Source organism: Mustela erminea, chromosome 6 (assembly GCF_009829155.1).
Source record: "Mustela erminea isolate mMusErm1 chromosome 6, mMusErm1.Pri, whole genome shotgun sequence".
In the NCBI taxonomy this organism is placed as follows: Eukaryota; Metazoa; Chordata; class Mammalia; order Carnivora; family Mustelidae; genus Mustela; species Mustela erminea.
Genome location: NC_045619.1, coordinates 79,482,801 through 79,508,823, shown reverse-complemented (window position 1 = coordinate 79,508,823; position 26,023 = coordinate 79,482,801). Strand labels below are relative to the sequence as shown.

At 36.4% G+C, this 26,023-nt stretch overlaps 1 protein-coding gene and 1 pseudogene across 1 annotated transcript in view; one reads left to right on the top strand and one right to left on the bottom strand.

Annotated features, from left to right (window-relative positions):
- Positions 1–26,023, top strand: part of ADAMTS20 (ADAM metallopeptidase with thrombospondin type 1 motif 20) — a 190,771-nt gene that overhangs the window by 126,812 nt on the left and 37,936 nt on the right. The window contains exons 29-36 of the mRNA XM_032347934.1: positions 8,365–8,532; positions 17,734–17,907; positions 17,983–18,153; positions 22,989–23,189; positions 23,785–23,914; positions 24,129–24,223; positions 24,309–24,403; positions 24,921–25,054. Coding sequence (XP_032203825.1) covers positions 8,365–8,532; positions 17,734–17,907; positions 17,983–18,153; positions 22,989–23,189; positions 23,785–23,914; positions 24,129–24,223; positions 24,309–24,403; positions 24,921–25,054 — 1,168 coding nt within the window. The remainder of the gene's footprint in view (positions 1–8,364; positions 8,533–17,733; positions 17,908–17,982; positions 18,154–22,988; positions 23,190–23,784; positions 23,915–24,128; positions 24,224–24,308; positions 24,404–24,920; positions 25,055–26,023) is intronic.
- Positions 272–411, bottom strand: LOC116594517 (annotated as a pseudogene).

Below are 26,023 nucleotides of genomic sequence, written 5' to 3'. Positions count from 1 at the left end.
TTCCATCCGGGGAGGCAGAGGCTCATGATTCTGGATGTAGGCTCCCAGGGGACAAGGGTGGTTTTCATCATGGAATGTGTCATGTGGTCTTATGAAAGGAACATCCCAGTTGTTGTGAGTTGTATAAAGACATTAAGAAAAAGTAAACTTACAATAATGGCCCCTAAAGAATTACCAATATTAGTCAAGATTTATATTCCTCATATTGACAATAACATTTATCCTGTTACCTTATGATTGCAAAGATTTATGTTACTCAATGAGTCAATAAAAACTCTAAACAGGAACTCTTTAGATGAGTTCCACTTGCTAAACAGATTTTATGGAAAAGTCTGAAATGTTCATTACCCCCAAACTATACTATACTATTATATACTACACTTGATCTTAGCCAAAAGGCCAAGAAGCGATTATACTATACCATGAGAAAGCTAAAATAATAAATTACAAGACTTAAACTAATGATAAATCTTCCTATTTCTTTTACTATGGATAGTGCTTACATTTTGAATTAGAATTACATTTACTATTTCACATAGCAAAATAAATTTTAGCATGTTTGTAGTGATTGTTCATCAGATCTTATTATTGAAGAAAACTAATCCAATAATTGAGCATTTTAGTTAACTTTCACTGAGGTGATTTTTCATTCTGATTTTCTAGTATTTTGTGTGCAGAAAATAATATTATATGGTAAATGAAAATTTCTGTGAAGTACTTGCATTTTTACTTCAGGTTTTATATTTGAAAGTGAAAATAATCACAAAAATTTTCCAAAGTCATAATTTAGAAAATATTAACAATTATCTTATAATAAATTATCTTTAAATAGTACTTCCAATTGAATTAACCAAATTAATTACCCATGAGATACTCCTATTAGCTTTGAACCATAAATTCATTATATACATAAATATATAAATATATACAATATATGTAAATATTTAGAAATTGTATTTTAGAACATGAAATAGAAATTAGAATGTTATTATTAACCAATGATGTGAATGTAAAGAAAGCTTGCTAGATATGTTTGTTAATAATGTATTTCTTTGTCCTTTAAGTTGGGACTCAAAACATTTTTGCAAATGAATCTGACTTTAAAAAATGTTTTATGTCTGAAGTTGCAAATTTTAAATTAGAGGCAAATAGAGTATGAACTATTTCAGTAGTGATTATTTTGGGGACCAAATGCTGTCTTGGTTTATTAAAGCTGCATAGTCAAAGAAGGTCTGTAACAGGTTAAAAAGAATTTTCAAACTCCATTTAACTTTAAAACTCTAGGTATAATCTTTCAGGAAATAGTATGAATAGGGTCCCTGTTGATAGATTTAGTATCTTACTTTTTAGTGCACATGTGCATTGCATTAAAGGAACAGTAGCAGTACTATTTTGCAGAGTTGACATCCTACTCTTAATATGCATATTTTGTTAAATTTTTTTTAAACACAGGAATACCCTATTCTAGTATATTCTGGCTATTTATTCTAACTATGTTAATGTTTTACTTCTTTTTTTCCACTCCTTTTTCTTTTTTCTTTTTTATAAACATATAATATATTTTTATCCCCAGGGGTACAGGTCTGTGAATCACCAGGTTTACACACTTCACAGCACTCACCATAGCACATACCCTCCCCAATGTCCATAACCCCACCCCACTTCTCCCAACCCTTCTCCCCCCAGCAACCCTCACTTTGTTTTGTGAGATTAAGAGTAATGTTTTACTTCTTTAATAACTGAGGAGAACTCCATTTAAAAGAGGGTTCCACCAATGTGGGGCATGCTCCCAATTACTGAGTAATTGTATAAAACTCATATCTAAGATTTTACTGTAATTAGGCTCTTCTCTTAGCTATGTAGGTGTTACTGGCTTGATGAAGATTTCAAAAACCATGCTGTTCCTGGGGTTCAGAGACAGCCTCTTTATTTTATTTAGAAAATGTTACAGGCTTCTTAAAAATCAAAAGGAATAGATAAAACATACATGCATGAATCGATGCGCACAAGTCATTTACTCCACAAAATATCTAATTTATGGTCTGTCTTGATCTGAAACTATCATTTCCTTATACCATTTCATAGATAAATCTTGATTTGTGATACTGTTATAAAGACATTTAACATATAATTACCAAAGCATTAAAAAAATACTCCTGCAAAATAGCTAGGTGCAATAGCTAGGTGCAAGACCCTGATCCCAGGGTCCTGGGATCCAGCCCAGCATCTAGGGCTTCCTGCTTAATGGGGAGCCTGCTTCTTTCTCTCCCACTCCCTCTACTTGCCCTCTCTCACCGTGTCTCTCTCTGTCAAATAAATAAAATCCTAAAAAAAATAGCTATGGTCAAAATTTCCCATTAAAAAATTTAACTTTACTACAGAAGCATGACATAGTTCATATAAGTGTGATCATATGGTATTTATCTTTCTCTGACTTATTTCACTGAGCATAATTCCCCTGAGATCCATCTATGTTGTTGCAAATAGCAGTTTTGAAAAAGATCAAACTAAAGATAAATAATACATGTCCCTATATTGAGAAATTCATTGATTATTTGGAATGCCACTTAAGACAAAGGCAAACACAACTAATTTTCTTAAATTATTTCAAGAGACACTCCAATACCTGATTATATTTTAGCTATAATTGTGTTTAAATCAAAGCCACTCCATTTTGTACATTATAATTTGATGCTTCTCCAGTTGCACTTGAGAGAATGATTTCTGGATTTAGATTTGTAATGTGTAATGATTGCAGTTCTGTGTGTTTAGCTTTCCTAAAACAAAAAAAATTATGTGAACACTTTTGTCACCTAGTAGTAAGAGTTCCTTCTTTGAGGAAATTAGCAAGTATCACCATACAATGAACAATTGGATAGATGTGACACCCAGCCGCATGGTTGTGAGTGCTTATGTTTTCAGCAGATAACTAACAGATGATGTGATATCTAGAAATAAAGAAAAAATTCACTTCATCTAATTTTTTCCAGTTTTATTGGATATACTTGATATACATAACTGTGTAAGTTTAAGGTACACAGCATAATGATTTGACATATTATGAATGATCATTGACATAAGTTTGGTTAGCATCTGTCATCTCATACAGATGTGATAAAAAAAAAAAAACTTCCTTGTAATCTCTTAGAATTTACTCTCAACAATTTCCTATATATATTATGGCAGTGTTCACTGTAGTCATGCTATTCCTAGTACTTATGAAGTGTGTACCTTTGATCACCTTTCTCCAATTCACCTCCCCCACCCACCTCTGGTAACCACAAATCTGATCTCTAACTTGTTTCTTTTTTTAAGACTCCACATATAAGTGTGATCATATGGTATTTATCTTTCTCTGACTTATTTTACTTAGCATAATTCCCCTGAGATCCATCTATGTTGTTGCAAATAGCAAGATTTTCTTCAGGTTTATGGTAGAATAATATCCCATACTATATATATATATACCACAGCTTCTTTATCCATTTATTCATTGATGGACCTACGTTGTTTCCGTGTCTTGGCTTTTGTAAGTATTGCTGCTATGAATGTAGGGGTGCAGATATCTTTTCAAGTTTGTGTTTTCATTTCCTATGGGTGAATTCTCAGAAGAAATGATTGGATCATATGGTAGTTCTATTTTTAATTTTTTGACAATCCTCGGTACTATTTTCCATAGCAGTCGTAACAGTTTACAATCTCAGCAACAGTTCACAAGGGTTCCCTTTCTTTACATCAACACCAGAGTAATTATTTCTCTCTCTGTCTCTCTCTCTCTCTCTTTTTTTTTTTTTTTTGATGATGATAATCCTAACAGGTATGATGTGATAGCTCATTGTGGTTTTGATTTGCATTTCCCTGATGATTAGTGATGTTGAGTACCTTTTTGTGCATCTGATGGTGATGTTTTCCATTTCCTAGAACTGGAGCTAAATAAAATTCATTGCTCTATTTGGTTTTAACAATTTTAGTGTCTAGAATCAACATCTTTAACAAACTGTCAATTAATTTGCTCTTCTGTTATATTTTTAACAAAATAATCACACCTCAAATATCAAAAGTAATCTTATCCTGGAATTATGCACAACTTTAAAAACAAAAATAGACTTGCTCCAGGTTAATCCTATTAGAATGGTTAATTCCAAAATTCCATCTTGGAACTGAAAGTGCCATCCAAGGAGATTCTATTGCATTTTTAGGGCTTGCAAATTCTCCATTTGTTTCACATGTTTTCTTTTCCATACATAGATATTTGTCTTTACCTAATTTACAGGAATAGTCAGTTCAGGTTATCTGTATTTTGTGTTGCTACTTCCGAAGTGGATTGTATCCTACATCTACTATTTCATGGTACTCAGGAAAACATATCTCAGAATTTAAGACTATGTCAACTAAGGACAATAGGGGTGATTTTTAAGAGTTCTCTTGACAAGAATGTTGGAAACTATATAGTGTTAATAAAATCTCAAGGGAGTAGGACAGTATCCAGAATATAAAATAGAAGAAAAAAATTGCTGGAGTGCCAGAAGAAAAAAAATTCTCATGTTTGAGTATCCTATCAAGTGAGCTATTTTGTGGTATCTTTACAAATCAGAATGTATTGTGGTGTGAGAGAAAGAGGCTAGCATTTCACTAGTTATTTACTTTATGACTACCTCATTCCAACTAAAATATTATTCTTTGCCTAAATGTTCTCTTTTACTTAAATCCTCACATGGAACTCATCAGACATGATAAAATAATGTATTTACTCCTCTTCAAAAGAAGAGAAGGAAAGGAAGCACTACTTTGAAAGTGTGACCAGGCATAATTTACTTTGCAGTTCTTTGATTTTGTACTTTTTGTCTAACTTTCCTAGAGAAACTTTGTGTTTATAAAGCAATAAATATATTTCAAGGAATTTTAAATGTTTTAATAAATTACTTTAGATTTTAACAAAAACAAATAAGAATTGCTTGAAACAAGGATCAACATCAATTAATCAGCCAATATTTATTGTACCTGCCATTTTGTGGGTGATGTGGGTAATCACCAGAAGTCTGGGTAGATAAAGTGTGTGACAAAAGTAGAAAATGATGAAGTGAGAAAAACAGTGAGACTCAGAAGAATTCAGAGAAGTGAAAGATTGATATGTATTTACCTTAGACATGGGACTGACTTGGAGCTTTAAGGATAAGTCACATTTAGAAAGCACCGGGGGAAGTGATTAGTTGAGGTAAAAGGAAACAACATAAATTAGGCGCTCTTATTGAGTGAACGTGAAATGCCTAAGTAGAGCAACACTGCATATTGAAAAGTAACAGACATGAGGTCAGAAAGATATGCTGACTGAAATTTAGTGGATCCAAGAAAACAAGGAAGAATATAAGTTTTGATTTGCTAATAAAGATCATAGAGAGCCACTGTCAGTTTTGGAACCAAAAAATGTTTAAAATTATGCTTAATAATAGTCTTGGTTAAAGATTGGAATAATGAAGAAGAGAAAGATGATGCTGAGTTAGAGTAGGAGACACTGTTCAGTCTTGTGAAGAATAATCTTGACTTTGACAGTGTACTACAATGTGTGAGTTTACATTCCCTTCATAGATATTGCTCAGAGAGGAAATATATTGCTCAATTATAAAGGAGGATCTTCAGTGTCCCCTATTTGTATTATACAGTTTTGTAAATGAATTGCTCATTATTATCAGAAATATCAATAATTTACTGCATACTTACTGTGTGATTCTTGGATTCTTGGCACTCTTAGAACTCTGAGAATTTTACAAAACAGACACGTGGACAATGTCCATATAGAGATATTAAACAAATATATGACCACCCATTTTTTCCATCAGCAAGCCTACTTCTTCAAAACTGAGTTTAAATATCACTTTCTCCTTGAGTACTTATCAAACATCCCAGAAAAGAATGGCTACTTTTCAGAATTCCTTAAATCCATAATTTTTATTGTATTATTTTAATGGTCCTTATGTCGTGTGTATTTTTCCTGATCTTTATTGGGTTTAATATTATCTATGCTCTACTTTGGTATTATTTATTTAATCGGTGGTATGTGTCATTTAAATTATAAGTACTTTGAGAATAAATCAAGGGCAAAAGCAAGAGATGTTTAATGAATCTGTATCTGCAACTCTTGGCATATGGTAGAAACTCAATAATCACAAAATGAATAAGATTCTAAATGTTTTTACATCTTCCATAAGAACACCTATGTTTATCTTAAATATTCACAGTAATGCTTACTTTTTAAAAGAGGCTGACATGAAGAGTAGTGAATATTCTTCTGTTCTAAAGATCACAAAGATTAGAAAAAATAATATATACCTAAGGGGAAAAGCATTATTTCCATGTGTGAACATGTACATATACTTTGTGATGATATATGCCTGATACTAAATAATATGTGATTTTTTGGGTATAAATCATACCATACTCTTTGAAAAATAGACAGGGAAGACAAGAAACTGAAAAGTACTCAAGTCAGGAAGAGTAGAGCAAGTGGGTAGATCCAGAAGAGAAGGTCAATAGGAAAGAATGCACAAATTATGAAAATCCCTTAGAGATTTTCACAGAATTAAGTATGTTCTAAGTGACATGTAAGATTGTGTTAAAGAGAGCGTTCGGGATATAGTAATAAGTCTTAATAATCAAGATACTATTAAATTAATTGCCTACACAAATGAGATACAGTATTGCAGATAATATAAAAAGATAAATTACACCCCCACCATTTTTTTATTTGAAATATTTAAAGCATTTAATAGTCTGTATTAGATATTCTAATAGTCTTTGAACTGATAGATAAAATGTATAATATATTATCTCGTGCTCTCTGAACTCAGTATATGTTTCTAAATGAAACCATATGTGAACAGCTGTCTCAGAGGTACCAGAGGAGTTGTCTGGAATCCATGTCTTTGCTTAACTTTTCCTTGGTACATATATCACATTGAAAATTTCCAACATCCTGAGACTATACAAAGGACAACAGTAGAAGAGGAAGCTAATATTTACTGAGGATGTACCACTTGTAATGGGACTGGATTTGACCTTTCATATTCTTGATCTCATCTGCAATCTGATCTCATCTGCTGTAATACCGGTCTTACTATCTCCATTTTATAAATGGGGAAGTGGAGTCTTGGACTGGTAATGAAATGTGCCTGGAGTTGTGCAAATATTAAGACGCAGACATGGTATTCAATACCAGAGTTCAAGCTCTTCCCACTACATTGTCCTGGCTTCACTCATTAAATGTCCTGGCTGAAAAATGAAGTCAAGTTATTATTTCACTTATACCTTTACAGAGAATTTCCTTTTTTAAAAAAAATTTTTATTTATTTATTTGACACAGAGAGAGATCACAAGTAGGCAGAAAGACAAGCAGAGAGAGAGGAGGAAGCAGGCTCCCCGCTGAGCAGAGAGAATGATGCAGGGCTCAATCCCAGGACTCTGAGATCATGACCTGAGCCAAAGGCAGAGGCTTTAACCCACTGAGCCACCCAGGCACCCCGAGAATTTCCTTTTTTAAAAAACTGAGTATATTAGAGGGTTGCTAATATAGAGAGACCTTTTCCCAGATTGATAAAAAACAAAACAAAACAAAACAAAAAAACTGAACTGAATTGCACTTAAAAATAATTTTTCTTCTTTCTCCATCCCTGCATAAAGAAACCATTGCATTTTTTTAAATCAAAATGCAATGTGGCATATGGTTTCACTTATTTGTGGAGCATAACAAATAGCATGGAGGACATGGGGACTTAGAGTGGAGAAGGGAGTTGGGGGAAATTGGAAGGGGAGGTGAACCATGAGAGACTATGGACTCTGAAAAACAATCTGAGGGTTTTGAAGGGACGGGGGGTGGGAGGTTGGGGTACCAGGTGGTGGGTATTATAGAGGGCACGGATTGCATGGAGCACAGGGTGTGGTGCAAAAATAATGAATACTGTTATGCTGGAAATAAAAAAAAAAATTAAAAAAAAAATGCAATGTGGGAAATATGGGGTTAAAATAAAATAGGTGGTGACCATGCAAAATTAAAATTAAATCATGTGTGATAACAGGAGTTAGCTTCAGATAGTCTTTACCTTTAAAAGATCTAAAACATTTCTATACTAGAAGAATACTTGCTATACTGTAGACAGTCAGTACTACTTATGGAATTAATGGATACCTTATGGTATCAACCTCCATTGATGGTCCAGGACAGATGGACAGATTTTAAATTCTAATCCGAGGAACCAAAGTTATATCTTAATGAAAACATCAAAGCAATGATGTTTCGACTCTTCATTTTATACATTTTGATGATAAATTAGTCAAGATAAAATTAATTAAGCATATTTGTTTATTTTCCAGTGCTCAGCTTCTTGCGGTAAAGGTTTAAAGTATCGTGAGGTGCTTTGCATTGACCAATTCCAAGGAAAAATAGAAGAAAAATACTGCAGTCACTTACAGAAACCTCGAACTCAAAAAGCTTGTAGATCTGTCAGATGCCCTTCATGGAAAGCCAATAGATGGAAGGAGGTATGAGATGTGTTTTATAATTATAAACGTATTTTTGCATGTAAAAAGAAAATCTCAAGTCTGTTGCAACAACCTTGAAGGTTTTACTCCACTAAAATGTGTTTTATTCTGTTACACATTTTTTGCGCTATGCTCTGAATTAATGTACAGTACACGTTTACTAAGTCTATAGTTAATAACGAATTAGTTGATTTTTCTGTGACTGTGAACTTTTCTTTTTCTCCCTTTTAAAAAAATATTTTATTTATTTATTTGACAGAGAGATAGAGAGAGAGCACAAGTTAGCAGAGCGATAGGCAGAAGGAGAGGAAGAAACAGGCTTCCTGCTGAGCAGGGAGCCTGATATGGGGCTCCATCTCAGGACCCTGGGATCATGACCTGAGCCAAAGGCAGACACTTAATGACTGAGCCACCCAGGTGCCCCAGTGACTGTAAACTTTTCAAAAAATTCTTTTACTGAATATCAGGGATGGGGAGCTACTGATAATCATATTATTCCAGATAGTCTAAAAGTAAAGTATAGATGATGATATGTTTAGTGACTGCCTTGTTGCCACACCACAGTCTTGGATTTGAACTAAGGTTACATGTTGGAGAAGGGACTGGTAGGTTCTAAACAGGATGCTAACTGGAGTTGTTTAAGAGTTAGGGACACATCAGAGCTAGGGAGCCTGAGCTGGTCTAAGGCTAGAGTGGACAGACTTGGAAAGATTTAGCCAAAATAAAGCCAATATATACATGAAATCCAGAATGAGAACTTGGTTAATGAAAGATGACTGATAGCTACCCTGGCATCCACGGGGAAGTAAGCCCAAAATCTAAATTGGGGGTTGTATGCATGTGATCATGGTTGTCAAATGAAGACCAGATTGGGAAGTAGCAAAGAGGTAAAAGCTATAAATGAAGTGGGAAATTTTCACCAGAGTGATTTCTGGGGGCCTGATTTCAATGGGGGCAGGCTCTTCACAGAATGGTCTGGCTGCTCTCAGCAGGACCTCAATGGGCTTAGCCATTTCTTAAAGAGCAGAGTTTTCAGAAGGAAAGAAAACCTCTCTTCTGCTGATGCAGCTTCCTTGCTTCTGTGTGATGTTGGACCAATGTCTGTTAAAGATAGGGGTTCAGAGAGGAACCAGAAGAAGTGGGGTTCCCCTGAATTCCTAAGTCATCATCATTTACTCTGTGAGGTTAGAGTCGTGGGGCAGGGCATCAGTTTTGCGTGGCACTGTGTCAGCACGTCATTGTTACTGAAGGCAATGCTCCCAAATTGAGCATCTCAGATTTCTCTGTAGAAGAGAGAGCCTCTGTCAAGTGTTCACAGGCTGAGAACAGTGCTTCATATTTGGCTGAAAATTGGGAGCAAACATGTTTGTTTCTCATCCCACACACACCAAAAAAACCCCTATATCTCGAGAATTTGCTTCAAAACTGAATTTTGGTAAAGTAATAAAAGTATTTTTTTCAGGCTTTAGAAAAGGCTACGATTTAAAAGATTTTCTTTAACCTATTTTATTTTATTTTATAAATGCCACTACTACCTACTAAGTTGTTTAAGAAAGAAACACTGCATCATTCTCTTTCTTTCTTGACCTTGAAGTCAGTCACTCAACAGGTTCTTCCAATTCTCTTTCAAAGTAACTCTTGAATCTCCTTGCAAACATTCCAGTCTAGTCCATCATCTGTTCCCAGGTGTACAATGGCCCCTGTATATGTATGTTTGCCATTATTTACTTGCATATAGTGTGAGCTCTAGTATAACTCAAATATCCTTGTATGTCTAACTATCTTCTGTGATTGGTGAGTCAACAACTTAACCCATGCCTACTTCTTCAGCATGGTCTCAGGCCACAAAATCTCAGGGACGATGGATAACTTGCTCACTAAGCACCTAACTCAGTATCTAGCTGAACACTTCTTATTTTGAATATTGTGATTTAGTTGCAAAAAACACTTTCCATCTCTTAATTTATATATTTGTCATATTGTGATTTTTTGCTTCAGGTCAGGGTTTGCCTTATTTTATCTGGACCAAGATGTGAAAAGTGGTTTTCTCCCAAAGGGTGAAACACTGTAAAGTCACTGAACCCAGCGTGTGGCAGGGACTTCCTAATTCTGACATCAGCCGAACCAAGAGGGGATGGGTGTGGAAGTGGGAGAGGCTTTTTGCTTCTTGGCCACCAGATTCCTATTGATTCCCCAGGATTTCCTTGCTGCAATGGTCTGTATTCACAGGGGACGCTTTCTGACCCTTGACTTTCAGCCGCACAACAGGGAATCAATCATCAGTGCTAACAAATTGGCCTTGGCTTACCACCAAGTATGAAATTATATAAGACTCACTTGCATGAACATGTTTAAGGGGTTTCTAAGATACAGATATGAATATTTAAAGACTATAAAAAACACAGATGCTTTTGTACAGAGTCTGCTTTCTTCTCTTTGACTTGGTTTTCCTTGTCATAGAAATTAGCTTCATACACCCACACAGTCCTCAACTCTCTGCCAGAAACAAATGACCATTTGTGAAGTCGTTGGCTTTTGATTTATTCTATAAAAAGTACCCACATGAAGTTAACAATTGCAGGCTGTCACTGCACTACATTTAATAATATATTCAGCAGAAGTGTAATTTCAGAGGTAGTTACGAGATAATCACTGGTTGCTACTTTGTTCCGACTTTATAAATTGTAACATTGCTTTAGTATAATCACTCACTATAAAATTATTTCATTTTATTACTATTTTACATTATACCTCAAATGGAAAGACTCATTTAGAAAATTGTGACCACAGAGGTGCTCAAATGAGTTTTGAAGTAACACTCTTAATTTGGTATTTGATATCATTTTTCAATGAAAGGATTTAGTAATGCATTTTAGTGACTGCTGTTAAACAGAAACAAACATTGGTACAGAGGGCCATTTGTCCTCTGCCTCCAGATGTATACCTTTAGAGACAAAGTAAATACTAGAATCATTTAAAAAGAAAAAAAAAACAAAACACCTCCCTCCATTCTCTGAAACCAGAAAGGGTTTGTTTACTTTTTAAACTTAATTTTACCTATTTGGGAATACTAGCTTCTCTCGTTATATTCAGGTTTTTAAGGCTAACATGGTGCTAGAGTCCTCATTTTCTCATACTCCATCTATTTAGTTCAGTACCATCCAAATGTAGTTTTATGCTTAGGAAAAAAAAAAAGAAAAAGTCCAGAATTCTTGCCTCCTCTCGATCATGACAAATCTGCTGGGCAACTTAGAAAGATGACCTAGAGAACCTCACTCCACCCTGTGGAATCTAGAGTCACCTGCTACCAACCACTTGCCTGGCTCCTCTTCTCAGAGGCCCATCATTTTCTTTCTATTAGATTAAAAGCAGAGCTGGAACCAAAGGTGACAGAAGTTCCAAAATCTTACAAATCTATTAGCTAGTGCCCCCTTCTCCCAAAGCCCCTGAAAAAAAATTTTTTGACACTATATGCTAAATGTTAATATTTTAAGTGATTTTTTATTTCTATAATTCCATATTTTCTGTATTTCCAAAGTACATAAATCCATATTTCCATATTTTCAGAAATTTCTGATACATATGTATATATCTCTTATAACGTAAAAGATAATAAATCTTAATTGAGTCCCCATAGCCACTGACTAAGAACCCAGAGCTGCTTCTCTCTTCCTAAGTGATGTTTCTAGCTTTGGAGACAGACTGGAACCCCAGCACAGGGAGGACGTCCTTTTTTTGCTCTGGGACTGAGTAATCTATACTTTCAAATCTCTTCTGACTGGTGCCAGCAGCTCTGTTCTTGCATTTCTCTTCTGCCTGTTCACTCCCTTCCTTTCTCCTCTCTTTCTGATGGTCTTTCTCTGAGTGGGCTGAGATGACTTACTCTGGTTTAAGGCATGTATCAAGAAACTTTTTGGGGTGCCTGGTGGCTCAGTGGGTTAAAGCCTCTGCCTTTGGCTCAGGTCATGATCCCAGGGTCCTGGGATCAAGCCCCACCTTGGGCTCTCTGCTCAGTAGGGAACCTGCTTTCTCCTCTCTCTCTGCCTGCCTCTCAGCCTACTTGTGATTTCTGTCTGTCAAATAAATAAATAAAATCTTAAAAAAAAAAAGAAACTTTTCAAGGGAGAAATAACTTTATCTTTAAAAGAAAAGGGAAGAGATAAGAAGAGGAAGGGAGCAACGAGGGACAGTGACCTCCTGACATTGCTTGGAAAAAAGAAAACAACAGCTAAAGAAGCTAAGTAGCTTGTATAGGTCATAGACCAAAAGTGTGTCTTGGCGGGGGGTGGGTTTTGTTGGTGAAGCACTTGAACACAGGTCCATTTGAGCTTTTCTTACTATAGTTGCTATCGTAATTATTTCATTAGTATCATTATACATCCTTATATTTCCTGAGCAACATATTGCCACTCTCGTGAGGGCACCTAAAGGCAACAGTTATAGACTGTCATCGCATCACACATAGTAATGCCTTCGATGGGAATGTAATTTCTATGTTGTACCGAATTCATTGCAAGCTCATTTACATTTTTAAAAAGTATGTTGTATGGGTGTAAGATATATATGGATTTTATAGCTTATGGATCATAACAGAGTTTTGTTGATCATATCATATATGACGTAGTTGCTGAAATTACTAGCAACATATCAGGCTACGTTAATGAGGGATAGCATTCAGATCTTTGGCACAGATCCTGCTCAGAGTTTTGGAGCAGTGCCTATTCCAGAAGACCCACACTTTAAGAAAAGCATTGAAAAATTTACCAAATCCCAAGGGAAGTACAGTCAAATGGTTACTACTGTTCTGTCAGTTCCATTGTGTCCTACTGCAAGTTGGAAAAGCCCTGAGGATTACTGGCTTAAATTCCAAGACATTTCCTCATTCTGTAACAAAACTATGTCACTGGTTTTAAGTTTGACTCAGCAGCTTTATAAGGTCAGAGTGCTGGACTGGCATATCTGTGATTTTATTGGTCAACTCCTATTGGTCAGAAAACAGCTCCCACGATTTTAGACCTTATACCTTCATACTTTCTCCCATGAAAGTGAATATGGATTTGCTCTCTGTTGGGAAGGAGGACAGATTCTGGACAATGGGTAAACGTTTAAAGAAGAATATTTCAGCTCAGAATAGCTGAGTATTCGCTAGCCTTAGGGTCACCCAAAAATGGAATGACCACTTTCAGGATGTAGTGAATGTACGCGGATTGAGGGTAGGAAAGAATGGGTAGGTTTGGTGGTCTTTCGTTTACTATTGCTATAAAAGGAATTTCAAAACTGAAGAGAAATTGAAGTTATGTATTCCTAAAGTCACTTCTAACTTCAAATGCCCTATATTGCTAATACTACTGCTGCACGATTGACTCTCTTGAAATAAGCCACAGTTACAAATAACTATGTGGAAATCAAGACCAAAATCTTTTTTTAAGTAAAAAAAAAGTAGCATCTTATTTTAATTGGCTAAATTATATAAAACATGAAGAATATATAAGATCTTAAAATGAAGACTTTTTGTTTCAAATATTAATCTTACGGGTTTTGTTTCCTTAATTATGTCTTGAATTTAATCTAGATCTTCCCAGAATTTAAGATGCTGAACCATTAAGAATGATGATTTTTGTCATACAATTTTAGAATTAATTTCTTTTTTAAAAATTATTTTTATTAACATATAATGTATTATTAGCCCCAGGGGAACAGGTCTGTGCATCATCAGGCTTAAACACTTCATAACACTCACCATATCACATACCCTCCCATTGTCAAGACCTAAATCTTTTTTATTTTATTTTATTTATTTATTTGACAGAGAGAGACACAGCAGGAAAGGGAACACAAGCAGAGGGAGTGGCAGAGGGAGAGGGAGAAGCAGGTGCCCTGATGAACAGGGAGCCCGATGCAGGGCTTGATCCCAGGACCTGGGATCATGACCTGAGCCAAAGGCAGACAGACGCCCAATGACTGAGCCACCCAAGTGCCCCTCAAGACCTAAATCTTAATAAGAACTAATAAATAATGCACAAAGAGAGAACACTTCCCATTTGCATTATAAGTGGCTTATGAAATAGCAGTTTGGTGAACTTATTTTTGCAACACACATTCTAACATTTCTTTAAGTCTGCTCTGCAATAGCTAAAATGGCTACAGTACCTGTGGGTTGGCTAAAATTCACCTTCTCCAATTCCACTGTCCAGTCTGTTAGGTGCCAGTCTCTGCAGTGTTATAGTATATTACATACAAATAGGATATTTGACTGATTATCCTGTCTGAATTAAATTATGCAGTGTTGGTGCTTTACATTAGCTATCTGGATTTTTAAAAAAGATGATACAGAACATGCTTATAAGTATGTAGTTCTATGAAGCTGTTAAATAAGGGTACATGTTTTAGACTTAGAGGTGTACCTTGAGAATTCATGCTAGTAAGTCACTCAACTAAGGAGTGAGTAACTGTGTCTTCACAGCATCCACCACTGTAGGGGGACCTGGCCAGGCAGAGATTCTACTTTGGAAATATTGAATTTGAGGTGCCCTTGACCTATGTAGAAAGCACATGCAATTTCTGTAAATACATAAAACATTTTTACAAATACATGCAAATGTAAATGTCGATATCAAAAGAACAGATTTATGGACATCTGGGTGGCTCAGTGGGTTAAAGCTTCTGCCTTCGGCTTGGGTCATGATCCCAGGGTCCTAGGATCGAGCCCCTCATCGGGCTCTCTGCTCAGCAGGATGCCTGCTCCCCCCCACCGCCTGCTTCTCTGCCTACAGACAGATCTCTGTCAAATAAATAAATAAAATCTTTAAAAAAAAGAGAGAGAGAGAACAGATTTAGAAAATTGATGCATAGGAGAAACTGTTCAGAGCACTCACAGGGTACAAAGAGAAGCAGGTTAATGCTGCTGAATGTGTCCATGAAATTAAGAAAAGATTTGAAACATTTTTGTTGGATCTGGCAGTTAACACTATTGATGACATTGGGTTAAGAAATATTTCATTTAAGCCATATGTTCTCTTTTTTTGTTCAAATCTAAAATTGTATCAGTTTACTTTTTTATACTCTTAAAAAAAGAAAACTGAAAAACAAAAAGATATTTGTTTTCTTCCAAGCAGTAATCCATTTTTTTTTTCCTTTTAGGGAAGAGATCCACAATAGTAGTTACCCATGGTCATAGCAGATTTTTCTAAACATGTGCTATGGTCAGAGGATCAGTAAACACTGTGGTTTATTGAATTTTAGAAAATTATATTTGTCTTCTAGAAGTTCTTGCTAAGCTATGTTTTGTGAATTATGTTTTCCCAGGAAATTTTTTTTTCAGGTTTAGAGGCAGGAAGTTTTCCAAATATAGCTTATATTTCTGAAATTATCCCTGAAAAATATTTGCAAGAGCCTTATTCTATAGGCTAAATATTTTCACAAGAGGTTCAGATAAGCTAAACTATCTCCAGACATTTTAGTCTACTTAATATTATGCCCTGCATAAAACACACACTAAATTATTGTTTTCTCCACACATGGAGCTGGGTTTTTTTGTGAAAACACTCCATGGGGGCAAAATTCTACTGCTTAAGCATTAGACGAAGGTAAGTATAAGCTATGTAGGTAATACTGTTTTTCATAGGTTAAAAAATAGATATAAATTCTCTTTCAAGACAGTGATTACTGCTTATACCCACTGCTTATACTGTTTATAATTCTAAACTTTCAAGTGCATTTAGAGTAAAATGGTACAACAGTTTGTAGAAGGATTTCAAGTCTACAGGGTGAACCAAGTTCTTAGTTATTGTGGGATCTAAATATTTTTTCACTCACGGTAAATACTTATTCTGCAGATATACATTTATTGTTGTAGAAAAATAAATTCATTGTTCTGAGCTCCTTCAGAAATTCAGAACGTGGTGAAGGACCCGATTTTTTTTTTTTAAGATTTATTCATTTATTTTCAAGAGAGTCAGAGAGACAGAGGGAGAACAAAGAGGGGAGGGGCAAAGAGAAGAGAATCTTCAAACAGACTCACTGTTCAGTGCAGAGCCCGATGTGGGGCTCCATCTCACGACCCTGAGATCATGACTGGAGCAGAAATCAAGAATCAGATGATTAACCAGCTGAGCCACCCAGATGCCCCAATGGACCTTACGGTATCACAGGAAACAGTGATGAGACCATAGATATTCCTCAGTAGGTCTTCCAGTCCTTTCTGGAATCACAAGCAGCAGAGAAAACCGAACTTACAAATTAAATAAATACCCCTGGGCATTCTCCACACTTTATTAGTGTTGGCACCATAGCTCTTGGCTGTAGCCATGCTCTCTTATAATAGGACGCTGTATTCTAGAGCTGGGAAGGCTCTGAGAGGTTACCAAATCCTTCCCCACCCACCTCAGGGAGCACAGTGACAGCTCAGTGTCTGAAATCAGAAAGAACTGACCTTCATCTTGTAACTAGAGTTAGGAGCTCAGGCAAGTGACTTACCATCTCTGAGCCTCAGGTCCTCAGCCCTGCTTGTCAGAGGCAGAGCTGTTACCAGGAATACATGTATGGAAGTGTTCTATGAAATTTTACAAATGATACAGACTCTTCTTTGTGCACATCAGGAAAATGAGACCTGGGGAGGCTAAGACAACAAGATGGTCTATGTTTACAGTTTACGCAACCAGCTTCCCAAGCACTTGTCCATTGGAAGGTAGTCATGAATCAACAGATTAGCAAATATTTGGATCCTCAAATTGTACAAAGTTTGTGCTGCAAGCATAAAGACGAGTATAACACAATCTTGGAAATTATTGTTCCTTGGAGGGAGATGATACAGAGAGTCTAAGGATTTAAATGATGTTTAAAAGCAATGTAGCAAAGTAGTTTCCTTGTGCAGCGAGTTTAAAAGTTCTTAAGCACGTTTAAGTCAGAATAGAGAGTTATCTTTTGGGATGGACTGACTGATAGAACTTGTCATGTAACCTGTCAATAGTTGCCATAAGGCTTGAGTAGATACTGCAAAATAAAGAAAATTTATTTGCACATTTGTATGGATGCTTCATACTCTTAAAAATACTAATTGCATGTATTTTCTCTCTAGTGCCGGATGTAATATCAGGCTATGTTGAAAAGAAACAAGAAAATAGGCTATGGCACTATTTTGTCGTGTTTACATGATTCGATATTTGTTAGCTAATTGTTCCAATTTTGGGGGCCTCTCTGCAGTGCTCTGTGACCTGTGGCTCTGGAGTTCAGCAAAGGGATGTGTACTGTCGACTTCGAGGCATTGGTAGGGTGGCTGATGAAATGTGTGATCCATCCACCCGGCCTTATTTTCAGCGGCGATGTTGGCAGCAGGACTGCGACCAGTACCAGTGGGTGGCAGGACAGTGGCTGAACGTGAGTACTGACCCCTAAGGTATCAAAGACACTGCCTGAAAGAATGCGTTGTTCATTTTGTCATTGCACTTCTAGTGTTCATCGTCATGTACCAAAAAAGAGACACATCGGCAAGTGAAGTGCACCAATGCACAAAACATTCAAGTGAATGAGAGTTTCTGTGATCCTTCAACCAGACCTCTTTCGATCAAAAAGTGTGAGAACCCTTCCTGCAGGTATATTGTGGTAACAGGAGACTCGTCACAGGTAAGGCCAAGAAAGTTGAGAAATGTTGCTTCTGGAAAAAACAACCAAGTTTCAAATTTGATGCAGTTGAAACTGTGTCTAAATTTGAATATGGGGTAGGGGGGTGGAGGGGCTGCACGTGGGTGGCTCAGATGGTTAAACATCTGCCTTCAGCTCAGGTCATGATTCTCGAGGCCTGGGATGGCGCTTTGGGGGGTTCCCTGCTCAGCGGGGAGTCTGCTTTTCCCTCTGCCCCTCCCCTCTGCTCACTCGGTCTCTGCCCTCTCTCTGTCTCTCAAATAAATAAATGAAATCTTAAAAAAAAAATTTGAAAATGGGGGCAGATAATGATATGCCTGTCAGTCTAGGGGATGGAACCACTGACAGGTGGATGGTGTAGAGACAGTAATAGCAACGTGTGTGTTAAACTCTAGTTCAGTTCTGAAGCGTCAGCTGGGGCAAGTGTGAAATCAATGAGCAGAACAGTTTGGCAGACTGGCCCTGAGGAGTTGCCTGCTTTTTAAAAACAGCTGTTTTGATGTATAACTGACAAACAATACACCACACATATTGAAAGTGTATATATAACTTGCTAAGTTTTGATGGGTGTGTACGCCTATAAAACCACTTCTATATTCAAAATCAAGAGGATCTCCATCCCCCCCAAAATTTTCCTTGTGTTACCTTATACTTCCTTCCCCTCTCCCTCCGAACTATAGGCCAGCTAATCTGTTTGCTATGTGAGGGACCCCTCCCTATATTATGCATTTTCTGGAGTTTGCATAAACAAAATCACACAGTATGTACTATTTTTTGTCTGATTATTTTTTTGAAGATTTTATTTATTTATTTGCGAGAAAGACAAAGAGAGAGAGCCTGAGTAAGAGCCTGAGTAGGGTGAGGGGCAGAGGAGAAGCAGACTCCCTGCCAAGCAGGGTGTCCAATGTAGGGCTTGGTCCCCCACCTCTGGAATCATAACCTGAGCTGTAGACAGACACTTGACCGACTGAGCCACTCAGGTGGCTCCTAATTATTTTGATGAGTTTAAGTATTTTGAGATTCAGTCAGGTTGCAGTATGTATCATTAGCTTATTTCTTTTGATTATTAAATAATATTCCAGCATATAGATAGCTTCCAGTCCACTAATCTTCTGTGATGTCTGATTTGCCATTAATTCCCATCCTCTCTAATTTTCTTAATCTCAGACAGTGTCATATTTCTCTTTAGAAGTTTTGATTTCAGTTTTTTTTAGTTCTTTCGTGTCTCTACTTTTTGAATATACAATTAGTAATAACTTTTTAGTGTCCTTCTCTGCTAATTCTAACATCTATGTATGTGCATTTATGATTGAGAGAATTTTAGTGTGCTCTTAAGTTTGTGCAACTATTATATCACCATGATGGTCTGTAGAACCATTAGATCACCATGATCTGATGCTAGAACATTTTATCACCTCAAGAAGAAACTCCATACACATGAGTAGTCACTCCTTATTGCTTTCTTTCCCTGAGCCCCACACAACCACTTAACCTTTATTATGCGTCTGTGGATATTCCTGCTGTGGGCATTTCGTATAAACTGGATCATACAATATGTGGTCTCCTGTATATGGCTTCTTTCACTTAGCATGGTATTTTTAATGTTCATCCATGACGTAGTATAGAACCATCATTTGTTTCTTTTTATGGATGAATACTATTCCATTTTAGAGATATGCTACATTTTGTTTATCCATCAGTTGATGGATATTTGGGTTGATTGGCTTTCTGAGTATTCTGAATAATGTTATTAAGAACATTTGTGTACAAGTTTTTTTTTTTTTATGAATGTTTTCATTTCTCTTGGGCAACTACCTGGAAGTAAAATTTCTGAGTATTATGGTAACTGCTTAATTTTTTGAGGAAATTCAAAACTGTTTTCCGTAGTTGTTTCACCATTTGACAATCCTACATATTTTACGTACTCCTGAAATAAATCTTACTTGGTCATGGTACATAACACTTTTTATTTGTTTCTGGAATTTTTTAAAAGATTTTATTTATTTATTTGACAGATAGAGATCTGTCTGTAGGCAGAGAAGCAGGCGGGCGGGGGGGGAGGAGCAGGCATCCTGCTGAGCAGAGAGCCCGATGTGGGGCTCGATCCTAGACCCTGAGATCATGACCTGAGCCAAAGGCAGAGGCTTTAACCCATTGAGCCACCCAGGCCCCCCAGTTTCTGGAATTTTTTGATAGTGTTTTGTCGAGGATTTTTATATTTACATTCATAAGAGTTTTCTTTTCTTGTAACATCTTTTTTTTTTTTTTTTTTAAATATTTTATTTATTTATTTGACAGAGAGAGATCACAAGTAGGCAGAGAGGCAGGCAGAGAGAGAGGAAGGGAAGCAGGCCCCCTGCTGAGCAGAGAGCCCGATGTGGGACTCGATCCCAGGACCCTGAGATCATGACCTGAGCCGAAGGCAGCGGCTTAACCCACTGAGCCACCCAGGCGCCCATCTTTGCCTAGTTTTGGTATAAGGGATATAATGGCCTTGTGTAGGATGAATTAGGAAGTGTCCCTTACTCTTCTTTCTTTTGGAAGAGATTTAGAAAGGCTAATGCTAATTCCTATTCAAACATTTGATGGAATTTACCAACAAAGTCTGTGGTCCTGGGCTTTTCTTTGTGTGAAGTGGTTTTTTTTTGTTTTTTTTTGTTTTTTTGTTTTTTTTTATTAATTCAATCTCTTGGTTACAGTTCTGTTCTTTCTCCATCCCAGAATGTATTGTTATTGCTGTTTGCTTGTTTGGTGAGTTTTTTTAAACTCACTGTAAAGTCTGTATCCTTTGTCACATGTAGTCACTGAAGTTTTGCTTGATTAATATAATTGTGAGCTAATAATTCAATACTGATTTCCTTAGCTACCTAGAAACAATCTCCAACCTTTGCCAAGAAGCTCTGTAAATGGAGGCACCTTTAACACTCAGCCAGGGAGTTGACAACTCTTCCATAAGCTTAAGGTCCTGCTTTTGTTCATAGCTTAGATGTCAGTCAGAGATGAGAGTGTAGGCTCTTCCCAGGTGCTTCCTGAGCATGTGTGAAGTCCTGGACTTGTGCACAACCTTATGCATATCCACAGACTTTTAGTTCCTATGAATATATTGGAGCTTTTCAAAGCTGTTGTAGACATTTCATTTCCCAGATTTTCCTTTTAAGCTTTTTTGACTATCCTATTTTTTGCTCCATCTGTTATCCCTGCTCTGGAGGCTGCAAAGTTAAACAGTGGCCTTTAATTGGGTTCAACAAACACCCCTAGTGAAAAGGCTTTTAGCATTGGTGCAAGCAAGCTCTAAGTCAAGTCGAATAAAGACAGCCTTGCAAGTAGGATCTTCTAAAAAACCACCAAGCAGTTCAAATTATGACAATCCTATGAGAAGGAGGCTTTGAAGGATGTCCAACCCAGTTCCACCTCTCTTGTAGTGGCCAGGATGCAGGTTTTCACCATGTTGCCAGGACTATTCATTTTGAAGGCTACTATGGAGCTAGAGAGGGGATAATGGGTATAGGTTAGCCTTATTTCTTGAATAAATGCTTCCTGGATTGCTGAAGCCTTTGGTTAATTTTTAAGGCTCTGGGAAAGTTAATTCTGACAAATTTTGCCAGTTTCCTCATTGCTTTTCTGGAGGACAGAATTTTCACTTGTCCTTACTTAGTTGTTTTCACTTACCCTCTTGGTCTGTGTTGATAGGTGGATTTTTCTTCTCATTATAGGTTATATTTTCCTGCTTCTTTGCATGCCAGCTAATTGCATGTTAGACGTGAATTTTACTTTTTTTTGGCTATTGGATATTTTTTATTCCTATGTATACATTATGAGCTTCATTCTAGAATGAAGTTATTTTGTGTAGAAACAGTGTAATCTTTTCTTGTCTTATTCTTAAGATTTGTTAGGTCAGACCAGTGCATTATTTGGTCTAAGGTTATTTCCCCTCTACTCTGTCAAGACCCCTCTGAGTACTCTACCTATTATCCCATGTATATGAAGTTTTCCAGTCTGACTGCAGGGAATATTTAGTCCCATATGAGTACCAGATACAGTAAGTTCTATCTTTTGGTTGGTTCATTCTTTGGCCTCACTTGGTGTCTTCACATATGTGTGTGCACTGGTCAGAACTCTGCTGTCCCCTGTGTTTCTAGCAGACTAGAGCAGTTATAGGATCACTTTCTTATTTCCATCTCCCAGGTATCACTTCATTGCCTAATGTCCAGTGTCTGAAAAGTCGTTGTTTGTTATATTTTTTCCAGATGTTTTTATTGCTTCAGGTTAGAAGGCAACTTATTTCTTGTCACTCCATTATTGCCGGAAGCAAAAAGCTGCTTGCCCTTTTTTGGATCTTTATGTCTACATCACTTATTTATTTTAGTCAAGTGGTATTATATATCACATTGTAGGTTTTAAGATAAATGCATGTTAACTTATATATAGTTACTAGTAAGTTAAGGCTAATAACTATTCTTTATTTCAGGTAAGAACTCCTAATATGTTCCATTTCTGTGAAGTTGTGCCTACTGGGAGATAAGGCTTCAATCCAATTAAACTGTTCTTAGCAGTGTAATGGAAAACAGAACCAAAAAACATAGGCACTACAAATAGACAGTCAAGCATGAATCTGCATCCTTTCCATTTATTGGCTCAACTCTGGAAATGTTACCTAATGCCTCTGAACATTTGTTTATTCATCTGCAAATTAAGCTGATAAATAAGATTATTGTGCGGAGTATATAGCTTAGTATATATTAAGCACCTGGCAAATAGTAGGCCCTAGTTAAGTTTAAGAACATTTTTTTTCTCCCTTATAATTGTGTATTTTTCAGTGTGCAGGTAGCTGTGGATTTAGTTACCAACAAAGGATTACATATTGCGTTGCAATCTGGCCTACTGAGAAATATAAGCTTCATCAACTTTGGCCTATAGACTATCGAGAATGTCCTGTGCTGCCTTCCCCTCAGGTTTACAAATGCAATTTTAGGAGCTGTTTGCATGTGGCCACTTGGAAAGTGGGGAAATGGAGCAAGGTCAGTATGTAATTATGAACTGAAAGCCTTTTGAATGAGATTTTCTAGGTGTAGGATACCTGGTAATCTGCTATCTAACTAGATCTCAGAGCTGTCTCCTACCCCTTTTGTCTATAAAAACCACTATCAGATACTTGTATAAATATTTCTTTTTCTATGCTTGCTATAATCTTCTTATAAGCAGGGACTATAACTAATGACTTATTTCTGTTCCTCTGAGAGTTTTGCACAGTGTCTTGCATTTTGACTAGATGCTTAAGAACTATTTATTGGTTAATTAAAGAAGTAAATCTGATGTGTGAGTAATGAAAGTCATTGGCACTATATTCCATTTCCAATTTGATAGAAAGCAAGTGAATATTGCTTTGCAATCTTAGCATATAACAATGATAAAAGATCTGTAGTCTTAATAATCAACAACTATTAATTAATGCATTATTAATAATCATGATTATTAATTAATAATAATTAATTAATGCATATGAAGGGATGCCTGGGTGACTCAGTCAGTTAGGTATCTGCCTTCGACTCAGGTCATGATCCCAGTATCCTTTTATCCATTACATACTTCACTGCCAAACCGTACTCTTCACAGTGCTCAGTGACTTGTGGAGCTGGGACAATGGAGAGAAGAGTAGAATGCATGGCTGAAAGTGGTTTGTCCAGTAACTTATGCTTAAAGCGTTTAAAACCAGATGCTCAAAAGAAATGTTACATCAATGACTGTAAGTAATAGACTTTAAAAATCTACTTAATACCTAAGTGTTCCTTGGAAGTTTTAATTAAAATTTGAAAGTAAATATTTGTAGCAGTCATAGGTTCCACATAACAAGATGTTTGTTTTTTCAAAGTATATTAATATTTGTGTGACTGAGCTAAATTCATGATCTGTTTGTAATTTGTTCATTGTCAATAAGTTGTATTCACTTGTCCCTGAAGGTAAAACATTTACAAGCTGCAAAGAAATCCAAGTAAAAAACAACATTACCAAGGACGGTGACTATTACCTTAACATCAATGGAAGGATAATAAAGGTATTTTGAAGACAGTCTGCATTTGATTGTAACATTGGCTGTTGACTGTAAAAAGCTTGTCTAAATGTTTGCATTTTCCCTTTAGATCTATTGTGCTGACATGCTCTTGGTGAACCCCAAGGAATATATAACATTGGCCAAAGGTGAAGAAGACAACTTTTCTGAAGTGTATGGTGTTAGGTATGAGTTTTTTTGGCTTATCTGTGCATTTTTATGTTCTATCAAGAGAATTACAACTTCCAGCTTTCAGAGTGACACTTGAGTATCTCATAAGTGGGACAAAGTAATTTAGGAGCAAGTGGATATAGTAGGACCTAAGCCAGGTGTTGTCCATGCCTGTTGAATACTGAAGACTCGAGTATTAACATGTGCTCAGAGATTGACTAAGAAGAATACTGACAGTGAGCTGTGGAACAACAGAGAAGAGTTTAAGAGCTAGGTATATTTTAATAGAAATGAAATTAATACCAGTAATAAAAACTAGGAGAACTATAGTGAATTCTTTTCCATAAACCATTCTTGAACGTCCCATTGAGAACTATATATTAATCTTGAGTGACTTTAACTTCTTTCTCATTTAACTTACTTACACTATAATACTGAAGAATATATCTTCCCATTTCCGAAGTTTACTATTTATCTACATGATGGGGGAATTACTGCATCTAATACTAAAAATACTCTAATGTTGTTTCAGACTACAAAATCCATATGAATGCCCTTTTAATGGAAGTAGGAGGCAAGACTGTGCGTGTAAAAATGACTACCTGGCTGCTGGATACACTGTTTTCAGCAAAATAAGAATTGATCTCAATTCCATGCAAATTAAAAGTAAGTGCTGGGACACCTGGGTGGCTCAGTCGTTAAGTGTCTGCCTTCAGCTCGGGTCATGATTCCAGGGTCCTGGGATCGAGTCCCACATCGGGCTCCTTGCTCAGTGGGGAGCCTGCTTCTCCCTCTGCCTGCCATTCTCCCTGCTTGTTCTCTCTCTCTCTGACAAATACAATCTTTAAAAAGAAAAAATAAAAGTAAGTACCAAATCTCTAAAACAGAAAGTCTGTATTTGCTAATGACATTCTAACAATATTCTGACATATGTGATAGCCAGGGTATAGAGAAGGGCCTAGCATTGTGCAATAATTACTTAATTTTTTAAAAAGATCTTAATAAGTACATAATTCCTTTGCAATAGCATGAGCCATGGGGACCCTTAATAAAAATGTAGTCATAAAAACAGTTATAAGATGCTTCCCTTCTAAGATATAAGACTCTACCTTAAAATCCCCAATTACATTAGGGACACGGAAGTTAATATCCTCAACATAATTGTATAAGCATTTGCAGGGCTTAAGGTAATAACTAACATTAATTTCTTCTCACAATTTGTCAAGTATTTTCCCATAAATTGTCTCATTTGATCTTTTTTATAATTCTGTACTAGTTAAGGCAGAATTGCCTCACACTGTTGCTAGTGATGAAATTCAGATGTACTTATAAAGTTAAATGACTTGTCTGAATTCATACAGTTGGTGTTGAGGGATAAAGTCCCACCCACAGATCCCAGCTTCTGTACCTGCTGCCTTTCTAGGAAGTAATTCAGAGATTTAGTAAAATCAAAACATATTTACAGAACCTAATATACACAGAACATAAGGCAACCTTCCATCCTAGAACTTGCATACCTATAGGAAAAGGCAAAGAAGTTCATTTTGGAAGCAGACACTCTAAATTTCAATTGAATCACCAGTACCTAGTATGGTGCATAGACTACAGAAAGAAACAAAATAATTATTGAGACAT